This window comes from Xenopus tropicalis, chromosome 3 (genome assembly GCF_000004195.4).
Source record: "Xenopus tropicalis strain Nigerian chromosome 3, UCB_Xtro_10.0, whole genome shotgun sequence".
NCBI classification, from domain to species: Eukaryota; Metazoa; Chordata; class Amphibia; order Anura; family Pipidae; genus Xenopus; species Xenopus tropicalis.
The window spans coordinates 68,236,692-68,263,515 of NC_030679.2; the positions used below are offsets into that span (position 1 = coordinate 68,236,692).

General features: G+C 36.6%; 1 protein-coding gene across 2 annotated transcripts in view; it reads left to right on the top strand.

Annotated features, from left to right (window-relative positions):
• Window positions 1–26,296, top strand: part of met (MET proto-oncogene, receptor tyrosine kinase) — an 86,013-nt gene extending 59,717 nt beyond the window's left edge. For both annotated transcript variants that reach the window (XM_002934955.5, XM_031898970.1), the window contains exons 10-21: window positions 170–269; window positions 4,506–4,724; window positions 7,706–7,852; window positions 9,856–10,012; window positions 10,098–10,238; window positions 11,602–11,832; window positions 12,760–12,840; window positions 13,376–13,557; window positions 13,796–13,905; window positions 22,169–22,334; window positions 22,521–22,657; window positions 23,642–26,296. In XM_002934955.5, the coding sequence (XP_002935001.1) occupies window positions 170–269; window positions 4,506–4,724; window positions 7,706–7,852; window positions 9,856–10,012; window positions 10,098–10,238; window positions 11,602–11,832; window positions 12,760–12,840; window positions 13,376–13,557; window positions 13,796–13,905; window positions 22,169–22,334; window positions 22,521–22,657; window positions 23,642–23,852 (1,882 nt within the window). In that variant the 3' untranslated portion in view covers window positions 23,853–26,296. The remainder of the gene's footprint in view (window positions 1–169; window positions 270–4,505; window positions 4,725–7,705; window positions 7,853–9,855; window positions 10,013–10,097; window positions 10,239–11,601; window positions 11,833–12,759; window positions 12,841–13,375; window positions 13,558–13,795; window positions 13,906–22,168; window positions 22,335–22,520; window positions 22,658–23,641) is intronic.
• The last annotated feature ends 528 nt before the right edge of the window (window positions 26,297–26,824 follow it).

A 26,824-nucleotide genomic window follows, 5' to 3' on the forward strand; every position in this document is an offset into this window, starting at 1 on the left:
GCTAAGTATATGCAAAGGTTCTCTGAAGCAAGACAAAAATATGCAGTCGATAACAGGTGCTATTTATGTTCAGGAGAGCCTGTCATTTTATTGTATAATTAATTCTGAATGTTATTTAAGATGACTATTTATGCAGAAAATGATGCATGTGGTTTTATGTATTACACAGTGGAGGAAGCTCCATTACTGCCTATGGAAGGAACCTAAATGCTGTAGCTTCACCTCAAATGGTAATTCGTTTGTCCAAACCAGAACTAAGCTACAACATGGTGAGTTTGTTACATGATATCAAAGAATATACAATTTGTAAATCACTATACTGAAATATCTTCTAAACCAGCTAGTATGGGAAAATTGTGGAGTTTTGGGAGCATATTTGACATGACCATTCCCCACACCACCTCAGTCAACAACCTCAGTCACTCTTAATATTGCCCATGATGAACTGATAACTCCTGTCATTTTTGGTATTGTTAACTGAACACACACGGATTTTCTCTAGCCAGGCTTCCTTCTTCTCTACTAATACATGATCCAACAAACCTGACACTTTTCTGGTTGTCCACATCCCCTTTACACAACAGTGTAATTTATTTAAAATAACACCTCACATCAGCAGAACACCCAGACGTAGGGCTCCCAAAATTATAAAGTACAACAAGGTACATATTGGGAAATGGAGAAAATAAAGTGTTGTTTGAAGTGCACAGGTGATCCTTTGCATAGGCCACTCCAACATTGGCAGTTATGCATTAAAGGGTACTGTCCTCTTAGCATAAAATGGAATAGTGACTATTAAATGGCGGAATAATATGTTGAAGGTTCATAACACGGATATATTATGCAGTAGTTGATTCATTTTTTGGAGGTTTAGTGTAGTTGTTATACTGGATATCACACAAAATCAAAATAGATGCTCTCTGCATCTGCCAAGTGGTCTGCACATAGAGAACCATGTCACTGAAATATATAACTATATAACTTTGCTTATGATCGTAGACCCTATGGCACTGAAACAGAGGTATCAGTCTACTTCAGTGATTACAGCTTGATTTATAGGACAGGTGGGTTGGTTATAAAGCTGCAGTCTCAGCCATTCCACACCATGTGGCACAGAAAGAATTAAGTTACATGCTTGACTTTGTCTATAGCATTTGTTATGCTACAGTATACCACTGCACTAACAAGGTATCTGTTGAGTCGGCTTTCTAGGCCAAGTAATTTAGGGGCCTATTTATTATGCTGGGTAAATCGAAAAGCGCTGAAAAAACTGTGTAAAATAAATGTGAAAAATTTCGCTGTCTAAACGCCAGATTTTCCACCGTTGTTGTAAGTACGCTCCAGTGGTAGAAAAATATGTATTCAAAAATTTAGCTGTTTTTTACACAGCAAAAAAACTAGGCCCCTCAGTAATTTCAGCCAGTTCCAGAATGCTGGATTTTCTAAAAAAGAGGACAGTTTAGAAAATCTGTGATTGATTGGATTGATAAGAGCCCTACTCAAAAAACAAGAGGAAAACTGACATGTAGATACTATCAGCTTTTTTATTCTTTAGGGTTATGCTTGAATAAAAAAATCTATTCAACAATAAGTTGATAGTAATATAAACAAGATATTAACTTTATCCATTAAAGTACAAATAATTTGATCAGAACCCAATGCACTGCTTTGTGAGCAGTATTCTAATTGAGCAGCCAATAGATTAAATTACAGCATTTCCTCATTGTTCTGCAATCCAATATTTCTTGAAAACTAAAACCTTCATATTCTTCAATTGCTAAAACCAATTTGGAGCTTAAAATGTCATGTCAAATCACATAACAATAAGGTCACCACAAATGAGATTTTCCTGCCCTCACTGATCAGTCACATTGCATCACTTCTAAAGAGCATTATTAGATTTTAATCTTTCCATGAGAGGCTCTTCCTTGCTGACCTGCCTGGAGAAATGTGTGGTCTGTAATTGTGAGCCAGTTCTGTGGAATAGTCTCAAAGAGACTTACATCTATGGCCATGATTAATTTAAAGGGCATTGCTACTCTTTAGCAGCTAACAAGAGCAACAAGTTTAGTAATAATACAATTACAGAGGATAACAGAAAATACCTTCAGTAACAGTGTAACCTTCTCTGTAGTAGCAGGAGCACAATGGCCCAGATCAACTTAGTGGCCAAACATTGCATCATTCCTAACAGTTCTTTGCAAATATCAGTGTGCAAGAAGGGGATTGTTTAGGTTTTTCTGATACTGTATGATGAAATCATTTATGTGGTAAGTGAACAATAAACAAAAATAGGGTATAGTAAAACTACATATTCTGCAGCATTGTACATAAGGGTGCTAAACAACAACTGACATACTGAAATATCAAGACATCAAATACTGTAAATAGGACTTAATTCATTATGAAAACACAGATGGGTTTGGAAAATGGTTTCTCGTTTTTCAGCTATTTAGTGGCATAGGCAATGTTCAGTTGTGTGTATAATGAATTGTGGGACCAGCCGTTCCACTAGATACAGTAGTTTATGATCCCACAAACAAACAACGCTCACATACACACACTCATACACACACATGCGCTACAATAAAAAACAAAAATAAGGTGTAAACTTAAAGAAGAATTAAAGCCTAAATAAGGAAATGTCAAGAAATGCTGTATTTTATATATTTACCTTACTGTAACAGTCCAGTTGTTCATCAGCTCTTCAAAGTAAGTACGGGTATGGGACCTATTATCCAGAATACTTGGGATGTAGGATTTTCTGGGTGAGGGATCTTTCCATAATTTGGATCACCATACCTTAAGTCTGCTAAAAATCATGTAACCATTAAATAAATCCAATAGTATTGTTTTGCCACCAATATGGATTCATGCAGCTCAGCTAGGATCAAGTACAAGGTACTGTTTTATTATTTTTATTATCTAAAAATTAGAATTATATGCCTAAACTTGCCTCTATGGGAGGTGGCCTTACCTTAATTCAGAGCTTTTTGAATAACTAGTTTCTGGATAATAGATCCTATACCTGTATCCAGGCACACAGTAGCATGCCATCTTGTTGCTGTGGGCCTGGATGGTACAGAGGCTAGAAAATAAGGAGTAACATGTCATAAATACATTGGATGTCATGAACTGCACCCACTATGCATCAGCAAGCGTGCTATGGAGGTGCTTTGCTGTTGCACACATAGATGATTAAAATCACAGCTAAATTTGCACTTTTCCCTTATTGTAGATGTGCCTCAAAGAATCTCATTAGGTAGAATAAAACTGAGTATCCAAGTGAAATCACATTGTTTTCACTATTTCATAAATATGCTGCATCATCCACACTGGTCCAATAAAATATCTCCATGGGACAAGCACCTTAAGTGAATTATCAAAAAGAGAGTCAAATTTATGATGGAAGGTTTCTCAATTTCATATATATTTCATATAGTTTATAGAAAGTCTGTTCAAAATAAAAAACAATAAAATGTGTAGCTGTTGCATAATTTCTTTTACATATAGCTATGTATGTATTAGATTATTATTGTTCTCAGATATTAATTATAGTCCTAGTTTATATTAGGGCTCTGGCACAAGGGGAGATTAGTCGCCCGCGGCAAAACTCCCTGTTCGTGGGCGACTAATCTCCCCGAGTTGCCTTCCCCTGCCATCCCATCGGCGACAATGTAAGTTGCCGGTGGGATGGCAGACGTGGCGGGGCAATTTCGGGAAATCGGCGAAAAAGCCTCGCGAGTCTTTTTCGGCGATTTGCGCGAAATCGCGCCGCCGCGTCTGCCATCCCGCCGGCGACTTACATGTTCGCCGGTGGGATGGCAGGGGGAAGGCAACTCGGGGAGATTAGTCGCCCACAAACAGGGAGTTTTGCCGCGGGCGACTAATCTCCCCGTGTGCCAGAGCCCTTAAAGTAAAGGGATGGGGAGGAGGGGAAGATTACATTTTCATTGTTAGGACTTCTCACCCTACAGTGTTATTTCTAAAGGAAATCCTGCAAACATTTACTAACCATAATCTGTTTACTAACTGTAATAGTTGACTCATCTAAGATTTTCTGGCTTTATCAGAACATAATTTTTCTGGGAAAGAATATGTAAAACATTGTGTCCCGCACTATATTAGAAAATATAATAATATACCACTAAATCCCAGAAGATAAAAATTGCTGCTTCTCTGGTCCATTCACAGGAGCAGCTAATTCATATTATACATAATTCCAGAAAGCTTTGTTCATTCCACTATGAACTGCGTTCATATATCAAGCTTAGATTTTTTTGACAGGTAGCTAAATGTATATTTGGTTGCTAACAACAATATCACTCGTTAAGAATTAGAAGAATGTTTGATATTGTTGGTTTATCTATGGAAAATCGTGCAGTAATAAGTTACTGTAATAATAGTATCTATGTAATTTGACTGGGACTGTTGTGAGTTATATATTTGTCACTTGAAAAGACCCTTTGCATAATGCTAACAATGTTTTCTTTCTCTGTTTGCAGTCTTGTATCCACAGATCTACTTCAGAATTAATTTGCTGTTCAACTCCCTCCCTGAAAGAGTTGAATCTGGAGCCACCAATTACCACGCAGGTTTTTTTCATTCTAGATGGTGTCATCTCTAATTATTTTGAATTAAGTTATGTGAACAATCCCATCTTTGAGACGTTTGAAAAACCTGTTGTTTTTCCAATTGGAAATAAGAATATCCTAGAAATTAAGGTTAGTAATGATACAGTTCGATTATTATTATAATTTAATCAATTACTTAAGAGCTGTTTGTTCCAATAAAGGCTTTTTTTTCTTAAAAGCTATATTCACATGTTAAACGTTAATTCACATTGCAGAATATGAAATGGTGCTCATGAGTACAAGAACAGTGCAATCCTCAGGCACTGGCAGGATGATGGGTGAGGGAAGCTTGACAGATGTGTCTTAAGGGAATGCTGACATACTTAGACATTAGGAGATAAATTCCAAGTATAGGGTGTGACTGTAAAATTTTGATGTTCAAGTGTGAATGTGATTAGAAATGGGTGGGGCACAAAGGGTGAGGTGAATATTTGGAGGGGAGCTGAGAGATACAGGGAGAAGCAGAGCCATACATAGTTTTGTAGGTGATTGGCAGAACTGTACACAAAATCTTTGGAAACTAACAAAGAGATTGGCAGGATGAAAAACTAATGAAATGAGGGGTTATATGCTGCATAACTTGCTGATGATGATGATATCTGGTCGAAACATGTATTACAGACTATAGTTTAGGATGTCATTGGGGTGGAAGCATATATAACAGACATCTTTTAAGCATTACCACTGAAACTGTCACATTGCAGTGAGACTGTAAAACAACATAAAAATTAGTTAAATATGGTTTAAATGGTTATGTTACTAGCAATTTTATTTACCACATTTGTAAATCAGGGGTATAAAGGGAAATTGAATAAATTAGTTAGAGACAGTATACACTCATTTTCAACATGTGCTGAGTGAACAGGGTTTGTACTAAATATACCTGTGGCTCATTGTTTTACATAGTTATTGCCCATTTTTATAATTAAGAAATATCTCTAGTTATTGTTATTTCTGATACTAAACAAGAATATGAAGCCAGTGTCACTCTACTATTTTCTGTCAAAGTAAATGGCTTAAATGGGAACTAAAAAATGAAAATTTAATATAAGCTTGGCGTCATAAGCTTTATGAAATTTTTTTTTTTCAATAAGAATTTTTTACTGATTTCTAAAATATTCAAGTTACTTTTCACTATCCCTCTCTCAGCATCTGTCTCTCTTCATTCTCTCTTCATGCAGAAGTTGGGGTGAGATTTTAAATAACATGTAGGTCTAATATGTCTTTTAGAGGTTCTCCCTTTCAGATGTGTTAGAGCTAACTCAGTAACCTACTCCAGCCAAAGTCTAACCACTGACTCCGCATGTAAAGAATACTTATGGTTATTCTGGAAGAGTGAGCTCTAATACATCTTATGGGTATAGGAGCACCCCCAAAGGATGTTTTAGACCTAACTGTCAATCAGAATCTGACTCTGACTCCTACACACAGCTTGCTGAAAGGGGAATAGAGAAGAGTAACTTTATTTCTACTTTATTACAGAAACAGCACATAATTTGTAATTGATTATATTAAAGTGGACCTGTCACCCAGACATAAAAAGCTGTATAATAAAAGCTCTTTTCAAATTAAACATGAAACCCAAACTCATTTTTATATTAACAAACCTATACCCATTATATAAGCATTTAAAAGTCCCAGCTGTCAATCATATATTGCCTGACCCGCCTCTATGCCTTAGGCATAGGGGTGGGGCAGACAGTTACTTTCACTTTCAATTCAGAACTTTTTAGCTGTCACTGCACTCCTCACATTGCCCCTTCTTCCTCACCATCTAATTTTGTTACCAGTGCATTGAGATGGGTATTAGGCCCATACTGGCACAGAAACAAGATTTTATCAGGATGCACAGCTTGCCTTAATAACAGTGTCCACAAAATGGAGCCTGTCTGTTTTGTGCAATTGTGAATTCCAATGCTGAAGGAAAAAGTTTAAAATAATTTATATAGTGTAATTGAAGTTTATTTTGCTTGACAAACACAATAGAAAACAATTAGTAATTATTTCTTAGGGTGACAGGTCCCCTTTAAGAAAGTTTTTTTTTTCTTTCAGTATGATGATTTAATTTTTTTATTTTATTTTTTAATTTTTTGTCATCAAGTAAAATTCAAAGTCACAGAATAACCAGACTAAAGAAAAACTGGACTTTTAGTGAATGTAGTTGCACCAGACAAAGGGTAAATAATAAAGCCTAGTCAATATCATAATTTAATATCCATTAGGGATTTGATTTGTTTATGTGTATTTTTGAGAACATTTCCTATTTAAATGATTGGGGGTTTTTTTCGTTTTTTTTTTACTGAGGACTAATAATTTGTATTTTTAATCTAAATTCTGTTCTAGAAATATACAGTACTTTGTTAAACATTAAATGCACACAAAAAGTACAGCATTAACCAGTGACAGGTTCCCACCTGCTCTTCTTTATGGTTGAAATACAGCAATAAACAGTGTCATTGTTACAGGGCAGGTGTTGTTATGTCCACAGAAAAAGCCATGTGCTACACGATCACACACGCAAAAAAAGCAGCTTTGTGGGCTATACATTGTGTGTAGTCGTTATTACAGCTGGGGCTGAGTGACCCTCAATATCTCAGATTGTTTTTTCAGCTAATGCCAAGATTGATATCCTGATGTATATTTACAGAACTGAGGGACCAGTTCTCATTCTAACAAGAAACACATTTGTGACTCTCAGAGGGATGTACATTTTAGTGTGAGGCATATCTCTAGCCCACTGTCTCTTGAACCTTTTTTTTACTAGAGTGTCAGAAAACTCTCCAATTTGAAAATGAGTCTCCCTGGAATAATATATTCATTTGGAACTGCTAAGACTTTCACACATAAGTGCATATTCCCCCTGTTTTATTGAGGTAATAAAATTCAGCTCCGTTCAGGAGTAAAAGAAATGAACAGAAAGAAATTACAGCCCTTTCTTAATACCAGTTAGTGCTGGTTGCCAATCATACTAAAAACATTTTGGGTTAATAAGTAGTTATTGCTAAATAAAGCATTAAATTGTCAAGGTTACATTGTCTTCTTATTTGTATGTGTCTGCCCTTTTCACCCAGGGAGATCATATTGATTCTGAAGCAGTTAGAGGTGAAGTTCTGAAAGTTGGCAATAAGAGCTGTGAAATTATTCAATCTAAATCAGATTCTGTTTCCTGCTCGGTTCCCACGGACCTGTTTAAATCCAACAGCGAGTTAAAGATAGAGGTAAGATGCATGCTATGAATCTATGATCTCCTTTATTGTATGACTTATGTGCATACAATCATTTCAGTTGTCTCCGAAAGCTATTTTGCTTCTGTAAATAATCATTTGCATGCAGCTTGTTAGCATATTGGCAGCCAAGGCTCGCCATGCACTTATATAATAATTATTTTGCATTTCCTAGTTTGTTGAACAATCGGCTCACAGGAGTTGATTGGATTTTTTAATAACATCTTCTCAAAACACTTCATGAATAATGAAGCTACACACCTGCTCTGCATTAGGAACGCTGACAATTTGCAATCCATTTAAAACAATTCTAATGACTTTGAGGAGCTGTACAAATCAGGAGCAATTATATGTGACATTTTACCCTTGCTCTAAGGCTAATGCCACACGAGGCGTAGGGCGGATATTTTCGGCAAGCGTAAAAGCACTTGCTGACAATTCCGCCCTACACCTCCCACATGTGCCTGCACCCAAATGAATGAGATACACTTGGATGCAGGCACATGTAGCCAATATACGCATGAAAACGAGAGATAATGACAAATCTCGCGTTTTCATGCCTATTTCGGCTACGTGTGCCTGCACCCAAGCGTATCTCATTCATTCGGGTGCAGGCACATGTGGGAGGTGTAGGGCGGAATTTTCAGCAAGTGCTTTTGCGCTTGCCGAAAATATTTGCCCTACGCCTCGTGTGGCATTAGCCTAAACAGCATGTGGCTCCACAGCTGCTTCTCAATTGAAAGTTCCAGTGTCCTGACAGCAGATTCTAGGGCAGGGATGCCCAACCTTTTTATACGCATGAGTCACTGTCAGGTGTAGAAGGTGATAGTGAGCCACACCAACATGAAAAAAGTTCTTTGGTGATGCCAAATAAGGACTGTGATTGGCTATTTGGGAGCCCCATGTGCCTGCAGGAGGCTATATATATATGTATGTGTGTGTATCACATATGTGAACAGAGTCACAGGCTGGTATAAAAGGTACAGCCTGTGAAAAAATAGGCCAAATCAGCAGCAAGGGGGGGTCACCTAGACAATCTACAGAAATTTGCAAAAATGATTTGCTCAAAGATGTGAGGCAGTGAGCTGCTCTTGACAAACCATTGCAGCTGTAGGAGATTTGCAGAAACAAAAATGAAGTGTAGTGGGCATCTTGCTCTCTTTCCCGCAGTGAGTTGCACACTTAAAGGAACAGTAACACCAAAAAATGAAAGAGCTTTAAAGTAATAAAAATATAATGCACTGTTGCCCTGCACTGGTAAAACTGGTGTGTTTGCTACAGTAACCCTACTATAATTTATATAATAAGCTGCTGTGTAGCCACGGGGGCAGTCATTCAAGCTGGAAAAAAGGAGAAAAGGCACAGGTTACATAGCAGATAACAGATATGTTCTGTAGAATACAATAGTGTTTTATCTGTTATCTGCTATGTGCCTGTGCCTTTTCTCCTATGAATGGCTGCCTCCATGGCTACATAGCAGCTTATTTATATAAATTATAGTAGACTTTCTGAAGTAAACACACAACTTTTACTAGTGCAGGGCAGCAGCACATTATATTTTAGTTACTTTTATACACTTTCATTTTTTGGTGTTACTGTTCCTTTAAGGGTATTTGCATTATAATGTGCTCCTCCCAATACTTGCGCTTGGTGTCACTTAGTCCTTTCTGCCTTCTGTTCCGAATCAGGCGCTGCTGCATCGATTGAGGCAGGGGAACCCTGGAGCTACTGCTACCTCCTGACCAGGTGGTAGATCCAGGGTCACTCATCACTAGGTCTCACCATAATTTGAAGCTTTCTGGATAACAGGTTGCTTGGATATGGATCCCATATCTGTATTATAATCTTTAATAATGAATTGAGTGCACAAGATTGCTCCATGATTAGGGTAAATATAAGAAATTTGGGCAGGTTCAGGCTTGGGAAATAATTAGATTCAAAATAAAGACACCATTATTTGTTGAAAACGTTTTTCGTTTTGTTTTTTTATTTCAAAGTTCTTGCAAGGAGTCTCCTCCATAATTATCGGAAAAGTGATGGTTACACAGGATCAGAATTTTACAGGAATAATCACCGGAGTTGTGTCTTGTGTGGTTTTGCTATTAATAATATTTGGAGTTCTAATATGGATGAAAAAGCGAAAGCAACTGAAAGGTACAAGGTTTGAATTATAAATTAAGTGAGTTCTTTGACTAATATTGAATGTTAAAGTGACATGTTTTGCATTCTACATTTCAAGATCTAGGTGGAGATATGGTCCTTTATGATGGAAGAGTGCATACCCCTCACTTGGATAGACTTGTGAGTGCCAGAAGCATTAGTCCAACCACAGAAATGGTGTCAAGTGAATCTGTTGATTACAGATCAACAGTGCAAGAAGGTAGGAAATTATCTACATATGGTAGCTAGGTGCAAATCATGCACACATTTAAAATGGTAGTAATATATCTTACACAAGGGACCTTTCTTTAGAGAACTATTGTCTCTCTCTATTAGAAACATCAGTATAAGACAAATATTAACTTGATCAAAATATGTGTGTCCACATGTGTAATTTCTGGCTCCTTGACATTACAAAGGTTGATGTCAAGGAGACAGAAATAAGAGAAAGATGTTTACCTCGTTCCCCACCTCTGGAATTTGTGACTTCAGTATGAATCACCATGCTCTTCCTCAGGCACCGAAAGATGTGCATTTCATGCCTACTAGATTATCAGTCTGCCTAGCCCTCTGGAAACTGAGCTGTGTTTAAAATAGGTACAAAGAACTTCCTGTAAAGAAGACTGCCTTCTATCTATATTAAATGAAGAAATCTCAATAGAGCTTTAGAGTTCGAATTTGAATATTTAGGGGTAAAATTGATATATATTCCTTTTGCCTGACCTGCCTCAGTGTTTGCATTGCAAGAGTTGCTCTAGCCCAGTTGCTATATAAAGATTGAAATTATTGGCACACATGATCATGAAATTCAGTGAGCCTGAATGTTTACTTTCCACCAGCTGAGCAGATAACAAGCCTTATACGCAAGAAATCAAGGCTGTCATTTTCTCTCTCTTTCAGTGCATTCTTGACAATTGTAAGGCTTCTGCTGAAGCTATAATTCTTAAACTCCAGGATATGAATCACCTTCTGGCATTTCCTTAGTTGCATATTTACTGTACCATGATATAAAATTAACATGAACATTTCCAAAAAAATGTGACTCCTCATTCCGAAAAAGTCCTGGTATTTGTAATGGTTAACCCTCTGTAGACCTGCAGGTTAAGTCCTGATTAGTACTATACAGGGGTTCTCTGGGAAATACTGCCAATTTTATCAAGTATTCTGATATATGTTTAAAATATAAAGACCCATTTACTAAATTGATTCCAGGTACAAAGGTGAAAGTCACCATGTGTTTTGCCTATTAAGTCAACACTTGTAATTCTGCTTGGCAGGCTCCAGTGCAGATCACAAACTTTTTTGCACTTTATCCACAATGTGAATTCATCTGCAGCCTATAGCATATAAGGAACGCTGTACTACTACACCTGCCTATGGAGGACAGGGTTTTCTTCATTTGACATTTACTTGCAGGTTAACATAACCTAAATTACATTTGTGCCAAAAAAAATTGTTGCATGTATTTTTCCCATTAATGACCTTTATTCCATTCTCCCATAAATTTACAAAAAAAGAGTACTGTAGTTTCACCCCTGACTAGTCTGAATTTTTAAGCTTTCTTCCTATTATTGTTTGTACAGATCCGTTTCCAAATTCATCTCAGAATGGGTCATGCCGCCCAGCACAGTATGCTCATCGGGACCTCTCCCCCATTTTGTCAAGTGGAGATTCAGATATTGCCAGCCCCCTCCTACATTCATATGTCCATATCGATATAAGTGCCTTGAGCACAGATCTTATGAAGGAAGTAGAACACATGGTTATTCGAGTGGACAGACTTATAGTGCACTTTAACAAAGTTATTGGAAGAGGTATGTATTTAGGTCATAGTTTGAATAGCACTTTTCAGGTATTCTCACAGGGGTGTTATATATTGCCAGATATGCTTATTTTAATGTTTGATGAAAATATACAGAACAAATGGTTTATGTCTCTATCTTCAACTAATCCAATTGACTATCCTGATATTTTTTTAAGCTTTGTGAGAGTGAATGTTTTATAAGATATAACAAGGACTTTGACTTCAGATTTATTCTTTAGCAATGAACAATCACATTGTTATTTTGTAGTAATGAACAATGAGCCCCAGTACAGCAACCCAAGGTTAAAAAGTGTACTTTCACTTGCAGTTTAAAGGAAAATGTCTGATTGTTAACCCTGATAGTGTTGGTATAGATCCTCTTTTTCGAAGGAGAAGATGCCATAACTAAGAATTCCCTGTTCAGCCTGAGAAATCTTCTTTGTGGCTGTTACACTTCTGCTTTCTATAGAAGATCATGCACTAAAAATAATGAATGATGCCCCTTGCTAATAAACAAAAGAGACCCTGTTTTTGCACAGTCTCTTTTGATTGGATGCTTTGTGCAAATATTCTTTTTGCATTTCTACGCAGTTTTTTCTTTAGTACCAAGGATCTCATCATATGAGCCACTGTAAACTGCTGCATATAAAATAAGACAGATAGAGACACACTCAGAAACCAAACAATTAGCAATTAATTTTTGCAAATCATCTCTTTCTATCACTATTTAAATCTAACTAAAGTAATTATAATTTCCTCAGATATCTAATTCCCATTGAATTCAATGGTACATCTAAGCTGGAAAGAACTTCCATTTGATTTGAGTTCAATAATTACAGATCTGGGAAATTTGGGATTACAAAAAATCAAATTGCATTGACTAGCTTTGACTCTCACAGGAAGCTAATTGACTTGTAATATTTCCTCTTGTTTACAGGGCATTTTGGCTGTGTCTATCATGGTACTCTTCTGGATATAGATGGAAAGAATGTCCACTGTGCTGTTAAATCTCTTAACAGTAAGTTTTATGTTACATTGTATTACAGAAATATGAATTTAGAAAGAAAATTGCATTGTTTACTGATATCAGTGTGACAGTTTCAACTACACATATCAGTCAGAGCACATATGCATAATAGCAGGTCAAAATTACAGGAGTAAGCAGCTTCTACTGGAAATAAAGTCTGACATTGCTACTTTGTAGTATTGGAGTCCCAGATTCAAACTTAACCAGTGTCATTTGCATTTTTAGATCTATTTATCCAATAAAAGGTATAACCTACTCTATACTTTCAAATTTTGCTATCCCTGTGTTTAGGTGGATTTACCCTGGGTGCACTGTCACAGTACAAAATCATTCTAGGTGATTGGTTAATTCTGATACTTTAGTGTGTAGACTGTACATGTTTATACCTGTGGTAGGAAAATTAGTTTCATAGTGGCATACACTGAATGCCTTCTGCACAACACTGTGTGTGCTCTGTAAACAGAGGGTGCAGGTAGCATGTATCACATTTGTATAAATTCATTTGTTTGATTATTGACATTTTCAGGAATTACAGATATTGAGGAAGTGTCACAGTTCTTGAAGGAAGGAATCATAATGAAAGATTTCAGCCATCCCAATGTCCTCTCTCTGCTGGGCATCTGTCTGCCTAATGAGGGCTCTCCTTTAGTAGTGTTGCCATTTATGAAACATGGAGATCTGAGAAACTTCATCCGAAATGAAACTCATGTATGTATTTTGTGTACAACTTCTTCCTTTTAGCATAACATCTTTACAGTTTGTATTGCAACTAGCTAATTCAGGATTTGATGCCTCTTAAACGATCCAGCGACTAAATTGCACAATATCTGATCAACCTAACCCACTGATTTATTCGTTTATAGTAGATTTTTTTTACTATACATTATGCTTCTTCTACATGAACACTATTTTATGTCATTATTAATCCTGAAATCCTTTATTTCAGAACCCAACCGTAAAAGATCTTATAGGATTTGGACTACAAGTTGCTAAAGGTATGGAGTATCTTGCAAGCAAGAAGTTTGTCCACAGAGATCTGGCTGCAAGGAACTGTATGTAAGTGATAACCAATACTAATTACAGATATTTGAACTTAAAAAGATACTTGTACATATGTGGTTTGGTTTTAATTTAAAGTATTTCAATAAATGTATAGCAGTGCTAAAATAAGTGTACCATGACCATTGCTTAACCATGACCATGACTGATCATTTTTAATTACGATTTCAATGGGATTACATTTTGAAATGGGTAACAGTGTTTTTATTGCCTCTGTGAGCAGCAGCTGCAGCAGTTGATTTCATATACAGTAGTTACAGGAGAAGGCCATTTTAACAAGTTAGTGAAGTAAACACGTATCAGTTTTATAGTATTTGTCTGCGCATATTGTACATCAGTCTATTAGATGATAAGAAACTCATGTTGGAATGGGGTTGCCATTGGCCTGAGTTCTGCCATTCTTGCACCATAGCAACCACTTAATGGTAATATTAACACTGTTTGAATAATTAAACCAATATTCAGCACATACTGATAACTTTACTAAAATAGATAGGACTGCATCAGTATTATTAGGGAACAATGGTCACAACCTTCTTTTCTACAAAAGTGTCCCCAACCGCCCCCAGCCCTGTCTACATGGCTTAGTTAATAGGGAGTACAGGATCAGTAGTATCACTCACTTTGGGCTGGAGGCAGTACCATCATTCTATAGGCTGGGGTACTGTTTATATTGGCACTTCTGCCTATGGAAGGATTACACTGCTGGTTGGGGTTTAAGGAAGGTTGAAAGGTTGAAAGGAAAGAAAGTCTAACTACAGGGAAAACACTGAAGCAGTATTAAAAAATGAGAGGCAGATACCAGAACTGGAGCAGAATCAGGACCATAAGATGTTATTTAAAGATGAGAGCGGAGATGCAGGAAGGGTCTGCATTGGTAAGGGCCTTAAGTCTTAGCAACAAATGTTTACATTTAATTAAAGAGGAGATGGGGAATGTGTAGAAAGCATAGAAGGTTGAGAAAATTCTGGTCATAGAATTTCAGACAGATAGATGTGAAAACTATTGAGTGAAATATTTAAAATGAGTAACCTACAGTAGTGTAGACAGGAATTATTAAGAAATTGGATAGTTATTTTGGCTATTTCTTAGCTGCAGAAAGGTTGACTTTGGAGCAAGATATGTCGTTGTTTGAATATATAAGTAAAGGATATTACATTAAAATATTTATACTTTATATTGCAGAATCTGTACGGAGCAAGTGTTGTTTACAGCATAAGCACAGATAACATAAATATTGATACTATGTTGAAGCTTAAAGCTATAAGTGCCACTTATACTGTAGATGAAAGTACAGGTATGGGATCCATTATCAAGAAGCCGATTATTCAAAAAGCTTAAAAAAAAAAAAAAAATATATATATATATATAATGAATCCTTATTGGAGGCAAAACAATCCTATTGGGTTTAGTTAATGTTTAACTTATTTTTAGCAAACTTAAAGGAAAAGTAACACAAAAAATGGGGTTTTTAGCGATGGTGCTGGGAGAGGGATAGGTAATAAACCATTTCTTCTTCCTAGATAACAGTGTCTGCCTGTAGGAACGGATTGCTATCTGAGCCTGCACGAGGAAAGGGGGGGGGAGGCGGAGGGGGGGGGAGAAACCCGGAAGTGTGCTGCAAAAGTAGGGAGAGAGCTGCTTCCTGGGCTATATAAGGTTAATTTTCTTAAAAACCACTTATTCTATTGATATTTTGCTATGTTGTATTTGCTAAGCAAAGTATTTAGAGAGGATATTTTGAATGAGAAAAATTGTGTTACAGTTCCTTTAAGGTATAGCGATCCAAATTATAGAAAAGTCCCTTATCTGGAAAACCCCTGGTCCCAAGCATTCTGGATAATAGGTCCCATACCTGTACAACTAGTAGTATACAGCTTATAGTACATACTACTCACTGTGTGGAAACACGATAGCTGTGGTTATATAAGCACAGTTGCTAGTGTAATTAGTTGAAGCTGAGACGCATCATTTGCGGATGAGCACTAACAAAGGATAGGTAGAGAGACTGGCACTTCTCTAAAAATACAATGGCAAGAAAATAGTGAGCCACAAACAGTGTACTATTTTCTCTGGGAAATGAGAATGAATTCTCAAAGGGGAAATCCAGCCAAACAAAGCTAATTACATCAAAGTAAAAAGGAAGTTGCTAGCGCTACATTTATAGAATATGAAATGAATTGATTTAATACTTCCTCATCTAAATCTGTGCAAACAATGCAATAAACATATTGTTTATTATTGTTAGTTAAAACAGAAATCAGTAAGATTGACTTTTAACAATGACATAAAATATTTTAGCATCCATTTCTTTATGCTTATGATGGCTGCTAATCAAGCAGTTGACAATTAATTCCATAAAAACAATGTTTATTACAACAAAGAATAGAGAGGTCATTTATGAATGCAATCATAAATTGCACCCATACGTGCTCCTTCTATTTACAGCACCAACGAGCCTCAACTGATGAATAGTGAGCAGCAGTGTGACATAACAAGAAACTGTGACATAACAAGTTGTATAAGTTGGAGGGAAAACATGAAATATTCCGGTTATGCTTAAATGTACCCCCTGCCCCTCCTGCCTGTTGTAGCAAATACTATGTGTAGGTTAATCTTCGATGTAAATGTGTATTGTGTGTAGCCAGCCGACTCTGTCTGGCCCTTCCAATGTAATTGCCCCCTACTGTGAGGGCACACAGAGCCACACCCCACAGTGACACAATACACATAGTTACCCCCTTGTGAGAGCAGTGCTCTGCCTGGTAAATACAATAGACTGAACTGGGCATGCTCACTAGGTGGCTTCCCATAGGCCCAGTGGGATTAGTTATGATTGGCCCCTCTGGAAGCTGCCTTTGGTTTGGCAGAAGGAATCAAATCCTGTTCTGCATTTACGACAGGGGCTGCTCCCTTTCTGGCTACAAAGGTGGCTGCCAACAGTTCCAAGGAGCCTTTTGGTCTGGGGTGTAAACTCGCTACGGTAGGACACCCTCCCCTACGTTATCTTGGAATCTTCCTTAGCTGCGGCAAGAAGATTCCCCCCAACTGTGTGTATTTCCCTATTCACTACGGAAGGACTGTTCCCCTGGAATCAAGGAACAAGAGCGCGTGCTGGCTACCACTTACTGACTTATGGAAACATGCTGATGTCTACTTGCTATTCTCCAATAAACGCCTCATCCTGTGATATCAACCGTTTGCTCTTTGGGTCCTGCCCTATGTCTGTGAACTCACGGCCCTGAGGTTGTGACAAGCAGCATGCATTCATGTTAGGGAATCATAGAATTACTGCTAGTCTGGGAATGGCAATAGTTCCAGGGTTCACTTATGGTGTTGCATCAATAGCCCTGACATGTATCAAGTGAATTGTGCACTAATAATACTTGGGGGTGTCAAATCAAGGGGTGAATAAGGATTTAAACAAATCTTTTGAGATCAGTAAACATGAACTGTTTTGGAAATTCAGATACTGGAGGTCATTTAAGGTGTAAGATGAAGATTTGACACATGCTGCTGCGTATATTTCGCACTTTCAAAAGTCAGAATACAGGACAAAGGATTGGTTTTTGAGTTTTGTACCCTATTACATACCCATACAAAGGAACATTGTACCCAAACTCTGTAAAAGGGAGAAAGGGGCATTAACTGTGGGGGTACAAGCAATGCCTTGAGAAAGAACAAAGAGTTACCTGGGAGGAGCACTTGCAAATGTGGCTCCACAGCAATAAAACAGTCCATAGTAACTGATAAGAACAGCTCTGGAGCTTGAACATGAAACTGCTTGACACAATCCTTCATAGGCAACTTGAAACTCATTGAAACTGCACTGACGATTGAAGGGGGCAATGAACCTGTGGGTGAACTCAATACAGATTCATCCATTACAGAACCAATCTATATTGAATCAAAAGTAGTTTCATTTAATTTAAAATTACAATGCAAAGTATTTCATCTGTATACTTAACTCTTTATCTGTAACATAAAGCACACGCAATAATTACAGAAAAAGAGTATACAGAAGAGGTATTAAGTGTAAAAACAATTATCAATTAGTACTTTATAAAAAGAAATGTATATGTTAATATCTGTATAATATTTCTAAATAAACACTATACCCCAGAATGAATACTTAACCAGTGTTTATCAAAAAAGTACCTATTAAAAATTTTACAAAATTGGAATATATATATATATAAATTGGTAAATATTCCTCCCTTACATAGTTTACCTTGACCCACCATTTTGTGATGGTCTGTGTGCTCTCTGAGAGATCACCTGACAGTTAATAATGCAGCTCTAAGGCTGATGGCAGATGTGGCGTAGGGCTGATATTTTCGGCAAGTGGAAAAACGCTTGGCAAAAATTTAGCCCTACGCCTGCTACTTGTGCCTGCACCCGAATGAATGAGATACGCTCGGGTGCAGGCACATGTAGCCGATATACGCATGAAAACGCGAGACTTTGCATTCTCTCGCGTTTTCATGCGTATATTGGCTACATGTGCCTGCACCCGAGCGTATCTCATTCATTCGGGTGCAGGCACAAGTAGCAGGGCTGAATTTTCGCCAATCGTTTTTCCGCTTGCCGAAAATATCAGCCCTACGCCATGTCTGCCATCAGCCTAAAGGTCCCCATACACGGACCAATCGCCAAGCAAGCTTCTCTTCTCCTGATATCCCCACCTACGGGTGGGCGATATCGGTAGAATCCAGGATAATTCACTGGGGCCAAGCGATCGAATTATAACGACGGCTATAGGAAAAATCGGTCCGGGGACCGCATCAACAAGCCGATGCAGTCCCCGATCTGACTAGATTTTCTAACCTGCCCGATCGAGATCTTGCCGATGTTCACATTGTTCAGGGGTATAGTTTCCCTTTAATTACGTATATTTTTCTATATGTGGCTCATGTTGAACATACAGTACATTGCTTTTAATACTGTTTATATTAACCCTTTAATATAAGTATATAATTGATGTGGTGTATGTTGTTTTAGATACATTCGAACCACTAGGCCTCATTTAATAAAGGTGAGGAAAACTTGGTCAAATCCTTTAGTCTGCAGTTCATTTGGGAATAGAAACAGTTCAAGTCACACTGGGCTTTTTTGTCAAACTTGAATGTGCCCCCCAACAGTGGAATTATGCAAAAAGTGAGTGCTGTCTGTAAATTTAAATCAGTAAATCAGTTGGTGCCAAAGGTTACCCTGAACTTACTGGTTGGCAAGGCCTTCCTTGTAGAAGAGCATGCTACACCTTAAGCCTAATGCATACAAATAATAACATGGCACTAATATAGACGAGTGACCGCAGGCACAAGTGCTTATTGTTTGGCATTTTAATTGGCACAGTCCTGTGCGCATTTCCATTCCTTGCATTATTAAATGAGCCCTACTATCTTTAGTTTTAGTATATGCTAATTGCCAATACTAAATATGCTCATACTATATAAATATTAATACATTTTAAATATGCCCATACTCCTTTATTGGTCCATTGAATTACATGAGGATCTAGCTCAGAAATAGTGGCTATACATCAAAAGTATGTGGAATATATTGTGTGGTTTCTAAAGTGATACTGACATGTTCCTATCAATGGTAAGAATCAAATCAAAATTACCTTCAAAAGCGATGCACATTATTCATATTACATTTAAGGTTTACTTAAAAAAATATATATCACCCTCAGTTCCACAAAAGTCAGGTTATTCAGTTAGTGAGAACTTGGTCTATCCTAAGTAGAGTTGGTGTTTTATTGAGAGTGATTTGTAGTGAAGCAGAAAGAGCAGACCTCAGTATGTTACCCTGCCATCTCTGCACTTTCTATTTAAACCAACCATGTAACCTAATATAAAAGTGTGTCTCCATATATTTTCATTTATATCAATTGTGTATTAAAAACGCATGAACAGTCAACGTTACGTTTCGGTCCCCATCGGGCAGCGCCGGATTTCAAAAGCAGCCGCCCCTAGGCCGTCCCCCATTCGCGCCCCCTGCGCATGCGCGAACAAGCCCCCCCTCCCTCCATGCCGCGTCGACTCAAGTGCGCATGCGCAGGCAGGGTCGGCATGCCTCCCCTAAATTTGTGCCGCCCTAGGCCCGGGCCTTTGCGGCCTCTCTGCAAATCCGGGCCTGCCATCGGGACCTTTCTCAAGGCCATATATATATATATATATATATACAGTATCTAGTAGAATTAAATGGTTCTATTGAACTTATTCAGTTAAGTGTTGGTTCAATTAAACCATTGTGATTGGATGTCTGTGACTGTACTTCCCTCAAGGGTTTAAATCCCGGATAATTCCCTACCAGTCATTTGAACTGAAGAAGACACTCGGATGAGTGGTGAAACGTTTTCAAGATAACCTCCAGTTGTTTTAGACTAAATTCTACTAGATACTGTATATAATGACCTGGATGAATGAGTATCTTCATAGACATACTCGATATATATATAAGGAGTCACAAGCTTGACTGCACTCATTTGTAAATGACATGGCATCATTATAATAAACATCCTGTCAAATTAGCAAAGAAGAAAGGAAAATATGCAAACAATGACAGAAGGTTACTGGGAAATATATGGCCAGTAGTTGAGTGATGGTGGGTGGATTTCATCTCTATACTAAATCTTTGGTGCTCTAAAAAAAATTTGCAAATAGACAGCTTCCAGAAGGCAGTCTCCTTTATTAATCCTTGCTAATTAAATTATAGTCAAATCTGAAGATGCACAGTTAGCCTGCAATGTAATTTGTGCATGCAGCACTTATGTAAAAGAATCAATCCATTGCATATAAATAAATTTGGATTTGACCGTACTATTTTAATATGATATTTTACATTTAAATAAAAAGTATAACTATAAATATCTTAAAAAATATAGAATTAGCCCTTTGAACCTTTATTTTCTACATGTAGTTTTCAAATATTTTTCAACAAAAGTAAAATGAGTAATTTGGAGATAATATGTGTGGTTGCCTAAAAGCTGTCTGTAAATTCAGCAAGAAAACCAAAATAAAATATCTGTTAATATTTAAATGGCTGCTTCATTACTATGCCTTGTTTTCTGTTTTAGTATTCAAATCTATAAATTGCATTAGTATCAGACACACAGCCAATCTTTTTTGGCATAAGGACCTCCAGAAAAATACTGAACAGTGGGTGCAAGCTTTTTGCTTTTATAAACTTAATATTTTAATATTGATATCTTATTTGAAAAAAAAAAATATATATATATATACCGGTATATATATATTTATAAAGTTTTGCTAATATACCTTAGAGCTGAACAAATGACAAATAGCATGAAATATAGTGCAGAATTGTACTTTAACTGACTATAATTTACCTTTACCCTTTAACCTCCAGTCAAACATATTGTAAAGGCTGTTATGAAAAAAAGAAACATCACAGAATAACTGTTCAAAATAAAGATCCACCATAAAAACAAAATCACCTGAGGTTTTTCTAAGCTAATGTTATTAGCCCTTAATATCTTCCCTTGTCATGTAGGATACCCTGTGTCTACCCTATATTTTTTTTCTATCCTCTGTAAAGTTACCATTTTTTTAATTCCAAATGAATTGGTGCCATTTCTGAGTCATTCTTCTCTCTGACCTGTAGCAGTAATGTCTGCATTTAATTAAAAGCAGGTTGTGTAGTTAAAAAGTCTTTAAATTTACTCTGACATGACGATTTTAATGTTGTAATGCCATAAATTAAAGCTAGAATAGATGGGTTAGAATGCTAGCAGAATAGTCTGTATTACAGAAACATGATATATAATCTTGCACACAATACAGTGTGAATTTTAAATGGTTTTGTCACATGGTATTTTATAACTAAACTGTCTTATTAACAGATTCTAACTGAATAATGAATAATCTGTATTTTCATAAAAATGCAGGCTTTGCTATTGCTACAATGACCACATTAATAGAATGCCATGTCTGTAATGGCAACTGTTGGATAATATAACCAAATGGCAGAATGTGTAACATTCCAGCTCAAATTTATCATCTACTTCCTAAAATGTATCAAGAACACAGGGCCCTCTTTACATCTTGTATTGGTTATTGGTAGTTTTTATGTTTAAATCTGAATGTTACTTTCATGCACCCATTTATTGTACAGTGCTGCAGAATATGCTGGCACTTTTCAATACATTTTATACATTTAAGTTGATAAAAATAATTAACCATTTATAAATATAAAAATCAAGAATAGTACATAATTGATTTTTTTAATGTTCCAGGCTTGATGAACACTTCACTGTAAAGGTGGCTGACTTTGGCCTTGCTAGAGATGTTTATGACAAGGAGTACTACAGCGTCCACAATAAAACAGGAGCAAAATTGCCAGTGAAATGGATGGCACTGGAGAGCCTGCAAACACAAAAATTCACTACAAAATCTGATGTGGTAATTATATCACTATACACTAATAATTACCAGTGCCCAAATCACCTTGTTTCTGAAAGTGGCTGAGAGATCAGAGATAAAAGGAGTGCCAACAACGTTACATTCATAATATGACTTTTTTTTTGTTATATAAACATTTTGATGGTAATTTTCACATTAAGTGATGATTTTTTCAATTCACTTTAGTGGTCATTTGGAATCTTGCTGTGGGAACTTATGACAAGAGGAGCACCTCCTTATCCTGATGTCAATTCTTTTGATATAACCATTTATTTGCTTCAAGGACGAAGACTATTGCAGCCTGAATATTGCCCAGATCCATTGTAAGTATCAGCTCTAAGGGGCACATTTACTAACCCACGAACGGGCCAAATGCGTTTTTTTTGTAACGATCGGTATTTTGCGATTTTTTTCGGAAAATTTTCGCAACTTTTTCGTTACTAATACGTTTTGTGCGAAAAAACGCGAGTTTTTCGTAGCCATTCCGAAAGTTGAGCAAAATCTGGCGATTTTTCGTAGCGTTAAAACTTGCGCGAAACGTCGCACCTTTTAAGTTTTAACGCTACAAAAAAGGCGCAACTTTTCGCTCAAGTTTTAACGCTACGAAAAAATCGCCAGATTTTGCGCAACTTTCGGAATGGCTACGACAAACTCGAGTTTTTTCGCGCAAATCGTATTGGTAACGAAAAAGTCGCGACAATTTCCGAAAAGTCGTAAAGACGCCAAAAAAATCGCAAAAAATATGAAAAAGTCGCAAAATGTTTGTTTTCAAATCGGAATTTTTCCAATTCGGTTCTGATTCGTGTCTTAGTAAATGTGCCCCTATGTATCAAACTAAGTACAGCATTTAGACCATTACAGTCTTTACACAATAGTATGTGCACGGACTATATGAAGAAAGTGTTAAAAGGGGAGCTTTCATCTGTTTTGTTTTTACCCATATTTGGCATCGGCAGCAAGATTCCAGTAAACTAAAATTGGAAGTGTTTGCCAGTAGTTAAATGCACTTTTGTGGCTCTGAAGATCAAAATGATGAAAATGATATGTGTGCCTTAGAGCTAAGGCTGTTATTAGGTTATAAGTTAGGGGAGGAAGAGGAGTTGGAAGATAAGCTGAATCTGAGCAAAGAAGGAAAACTAATTAACTATGAAAACCACACCTTTAATGTACAAAATAACAGAATTGTGGATCCCTGTGTAAACAACTTAATGTGATTATGTATAATGCCAAAAATGAGTAGGAGTTACTTGAAGACATTTTCATGCTTGTGTTTATTAATGCAGCTATACACCCCCTTCTTTTAACAGATTTGAAGTAATGTTGAAATGCTGGCATCCAAGACCAGAGCTACGTCCAACTTTTTCTGAACTGGTCTCGAGAATTTCTTCGATATTTTCAACCTTCATAGGGGAACACTATGTACTTTTTAATGCAACCTATGTGAACATAAAATGTGCTGCTCCCTACCCTTCTCTTCTGTCTCCAGAAGACAACACTGAATGCAGTATAGATACGTGACTACAAGATAACTGGGACTGAATGTGAAATTTTAGTCTTTTATCTGTGTAGGAGAAAATGTATTGCTCCGTACCTCTTCGGTGTTTCATGGCAGTGCTGTTGGATACATTCTCTGTTTTTCTTTCATTGCACTATAAGATTTTCCTGGTCTCAACCATACAGATTGCTCTAATGAAGATGGTACACAGTAATTATTGTCACATTTTATAAAGATGAAGATAACAGGGAATTTAGCTCTGGATTTCTGCTAGTCATATGTTAAACCTGTTGAATCGTTTTGTGGAAGAAATAGCAGCCTCTTTTATGTTACTGCAAGCTACATTTTGCCTATATTTCTTTCCCTTTTAATGTGAGGTCTTAACCTGCTGAATTCATTTTTGTATTGCACTTTTTTGTCAAGTTATTGTTAAAAATCTGTACACTATTGTAATATAACATCAAACTTGCAGTTATTCAGGTTGACTATCCAGTATACTTCTGGGCTAGCCAGTAGGTTCTTATACACTGGCAATGTGTTTCTGTGTAATTATGGATGCACCAATCCATATTATTACTGTCATTCCCCTAAAATATTCCGCATACAAATCTGCACTTAATATCAAGTCCAGTCAATCTTAAAGCAAGTTTTGTACATATACTGAAGCTCATGTTGGTCTCTATGTTTTATAATTCTTAATTGACAGACAAAAGTAATGGGACTAGTTGGTGCTGTGGTGATAGGAATGACTGATCAAAGCAGCTATAGGGTTACACATTTTGTATGGCAAATACAAGATAGGAGGCACAGAAAAATGCTATAGTTGCTGGCAATAAAATCAGATGGACACTATGTGCAAAGATATTTTATGTCATGTCAAAACAAGCACTTTCTATACATACAGGTATGATTTTAAAAAATCTTAGTTTTAAACAGGTTTTATAATATTTGCTAACACTACTGTTTTCCGATTTATACTTGTCTGAATAAGCATAGGTGACATATATTATTACACAATGCTCCTGTCTAAATTCTAATTAGAATGAAGGTGATCACACACAGCCAACTTGACTGCCTAATAATGCCTGTTTGGCCATACATATGGAGGGTCATATTGGAGTTTTATAGAGAACCAACAGGGGCCCAACAAGTCCAGGATTATACACAGAGGTCAATGCAATCATTGTATGATTCACTGTTGTAATTTGCAGAATTAAAAATATTTTCTGATTTAATGGGGTTTAGCCAGTTGTATGCCATCTAGTAACTACCTCATAGTGATTTGATGCAGTAATGTGAGCCACAACCAGCTAAATGCCTGAGTGGCATATCTGTCTTTAGGGTCTTGTCTTTTCATCAACTGTACAGTGTAACAGGGATGGAACCTTGATCTGACATTAATTCTTTTACCTGATAACAGACAGCGTTCTTTGCCCAGTGAGGGAAGTTTACTACATTTATTGCAAGTCACATTAGTTTAATAGCTTTCTTATAAAATATTCACCTATTCAGATAGGTATTGTCAATGCCTGATCATTACTAAAATAAATGTTTATTTGTACTTTTAAAGCAAGCTTTGTCTTTGAGATTAGGCAATTTACTAGAGGTTATATACTTCTTTGGAACTGCCCCGTTGCACATTATTGTCATGCAGTCTTGTCATGCTTTCTGTAGCAACATTTAACTTTATGACATTCCATTTCATTCCTAAGGCTGGGAAGAATTCTTGCAAACTTGTTTATTTTACAGTCACCCATGAAATCCACGCAACTGGTATATGGCTTCATGGCTCTAATGGCAGTTTTGACTGCAAGTCAGTCGTGGGAAGAGATTGAGAGTGTATGTGCACAGCATCATTCAAACCAAGCAGAAGGTAACATTAGCCTAAGCAGAGAGGGGAGTGCCTACTGCTTCTTCCTGGTGTAGCTAAAGCAGTGGGACTGCTGCTGAGGTTTATACATTTTGTAAAATGTATTACACTCATTTCTGATAAATTTCAAGCTAGATTCAGATGCAGATATCCTTGTTGTAGTGTGTTAGGATTCTGGTAATGTAGATCCATTGAGTGTGCTATAAAAGAAAATTCAGCATGACTTCTTTGCAAGTTGGTCAGTGGGCAGTGCCTAAGTAGGAGTTAGAAAGAACGGTCCATTCTAGCATCAGTGTGAATACTAGCAAATCTATCACGTTTGCTGTGTGAGTCAAACCAGTGACTAGTTATAATGTTTGTTCCTGTGGAATCTTTTGCTTAATGCTGTACAGTTTATTGGTGTTGGATGTAACTGGAATTGTTCATTTCTTGTATGTATCACTATTAAAGTTTTATATTTTTATAAATAAATGTTTATTTTTAATGCTGTATACAAGGTTAATCTAATAATCTGAAACTGCTCAAAGAAAGAGTGAAAATGTTTGTGTCATTTTGATTTCAAAAGTATGATTAAAGTTTTAAGAAACATGTTAAAAACTTTGTGTGTTTTTTTAAGTCAAATCAATGAGACACATAGTGGAGAGCAAAACAAACATATGTGATATTTTACTTATGTTGGGATGTTGTTGGACAACTGGGGAAATCATAAAGCTTTATTATTAAAATGTTGCATAGCAACCCATGTAAATGTATCGCTTATGGTCGTTTCCATAATGTTATTATATTCAGTTTTGCAAGCCCTACTCATTATAGGTCAATTATAGTTTATTATAGAATACAGCAAACACATCCTAAAGTTTATACTTTGTAAAAATTATAGCTTTTAACATTTCTTAAAAAAAAAAGTATATACTGTAAAAATATGTATAAAATCTTATGATTTTATATATATTCGTGTGCTTGCAGATTACTCTAATATGAATCTGCAGAGTTATTTTTATAGTATGTGTTTACACCTACATTGAACATAACTGGTTACATATTTGTAATACAGGTATGGGACCTGTTATCCAGAATGCTCAGGACCTAAAGTTTTTCTGGGTAAAGGGTCTTTCCATAATTTGG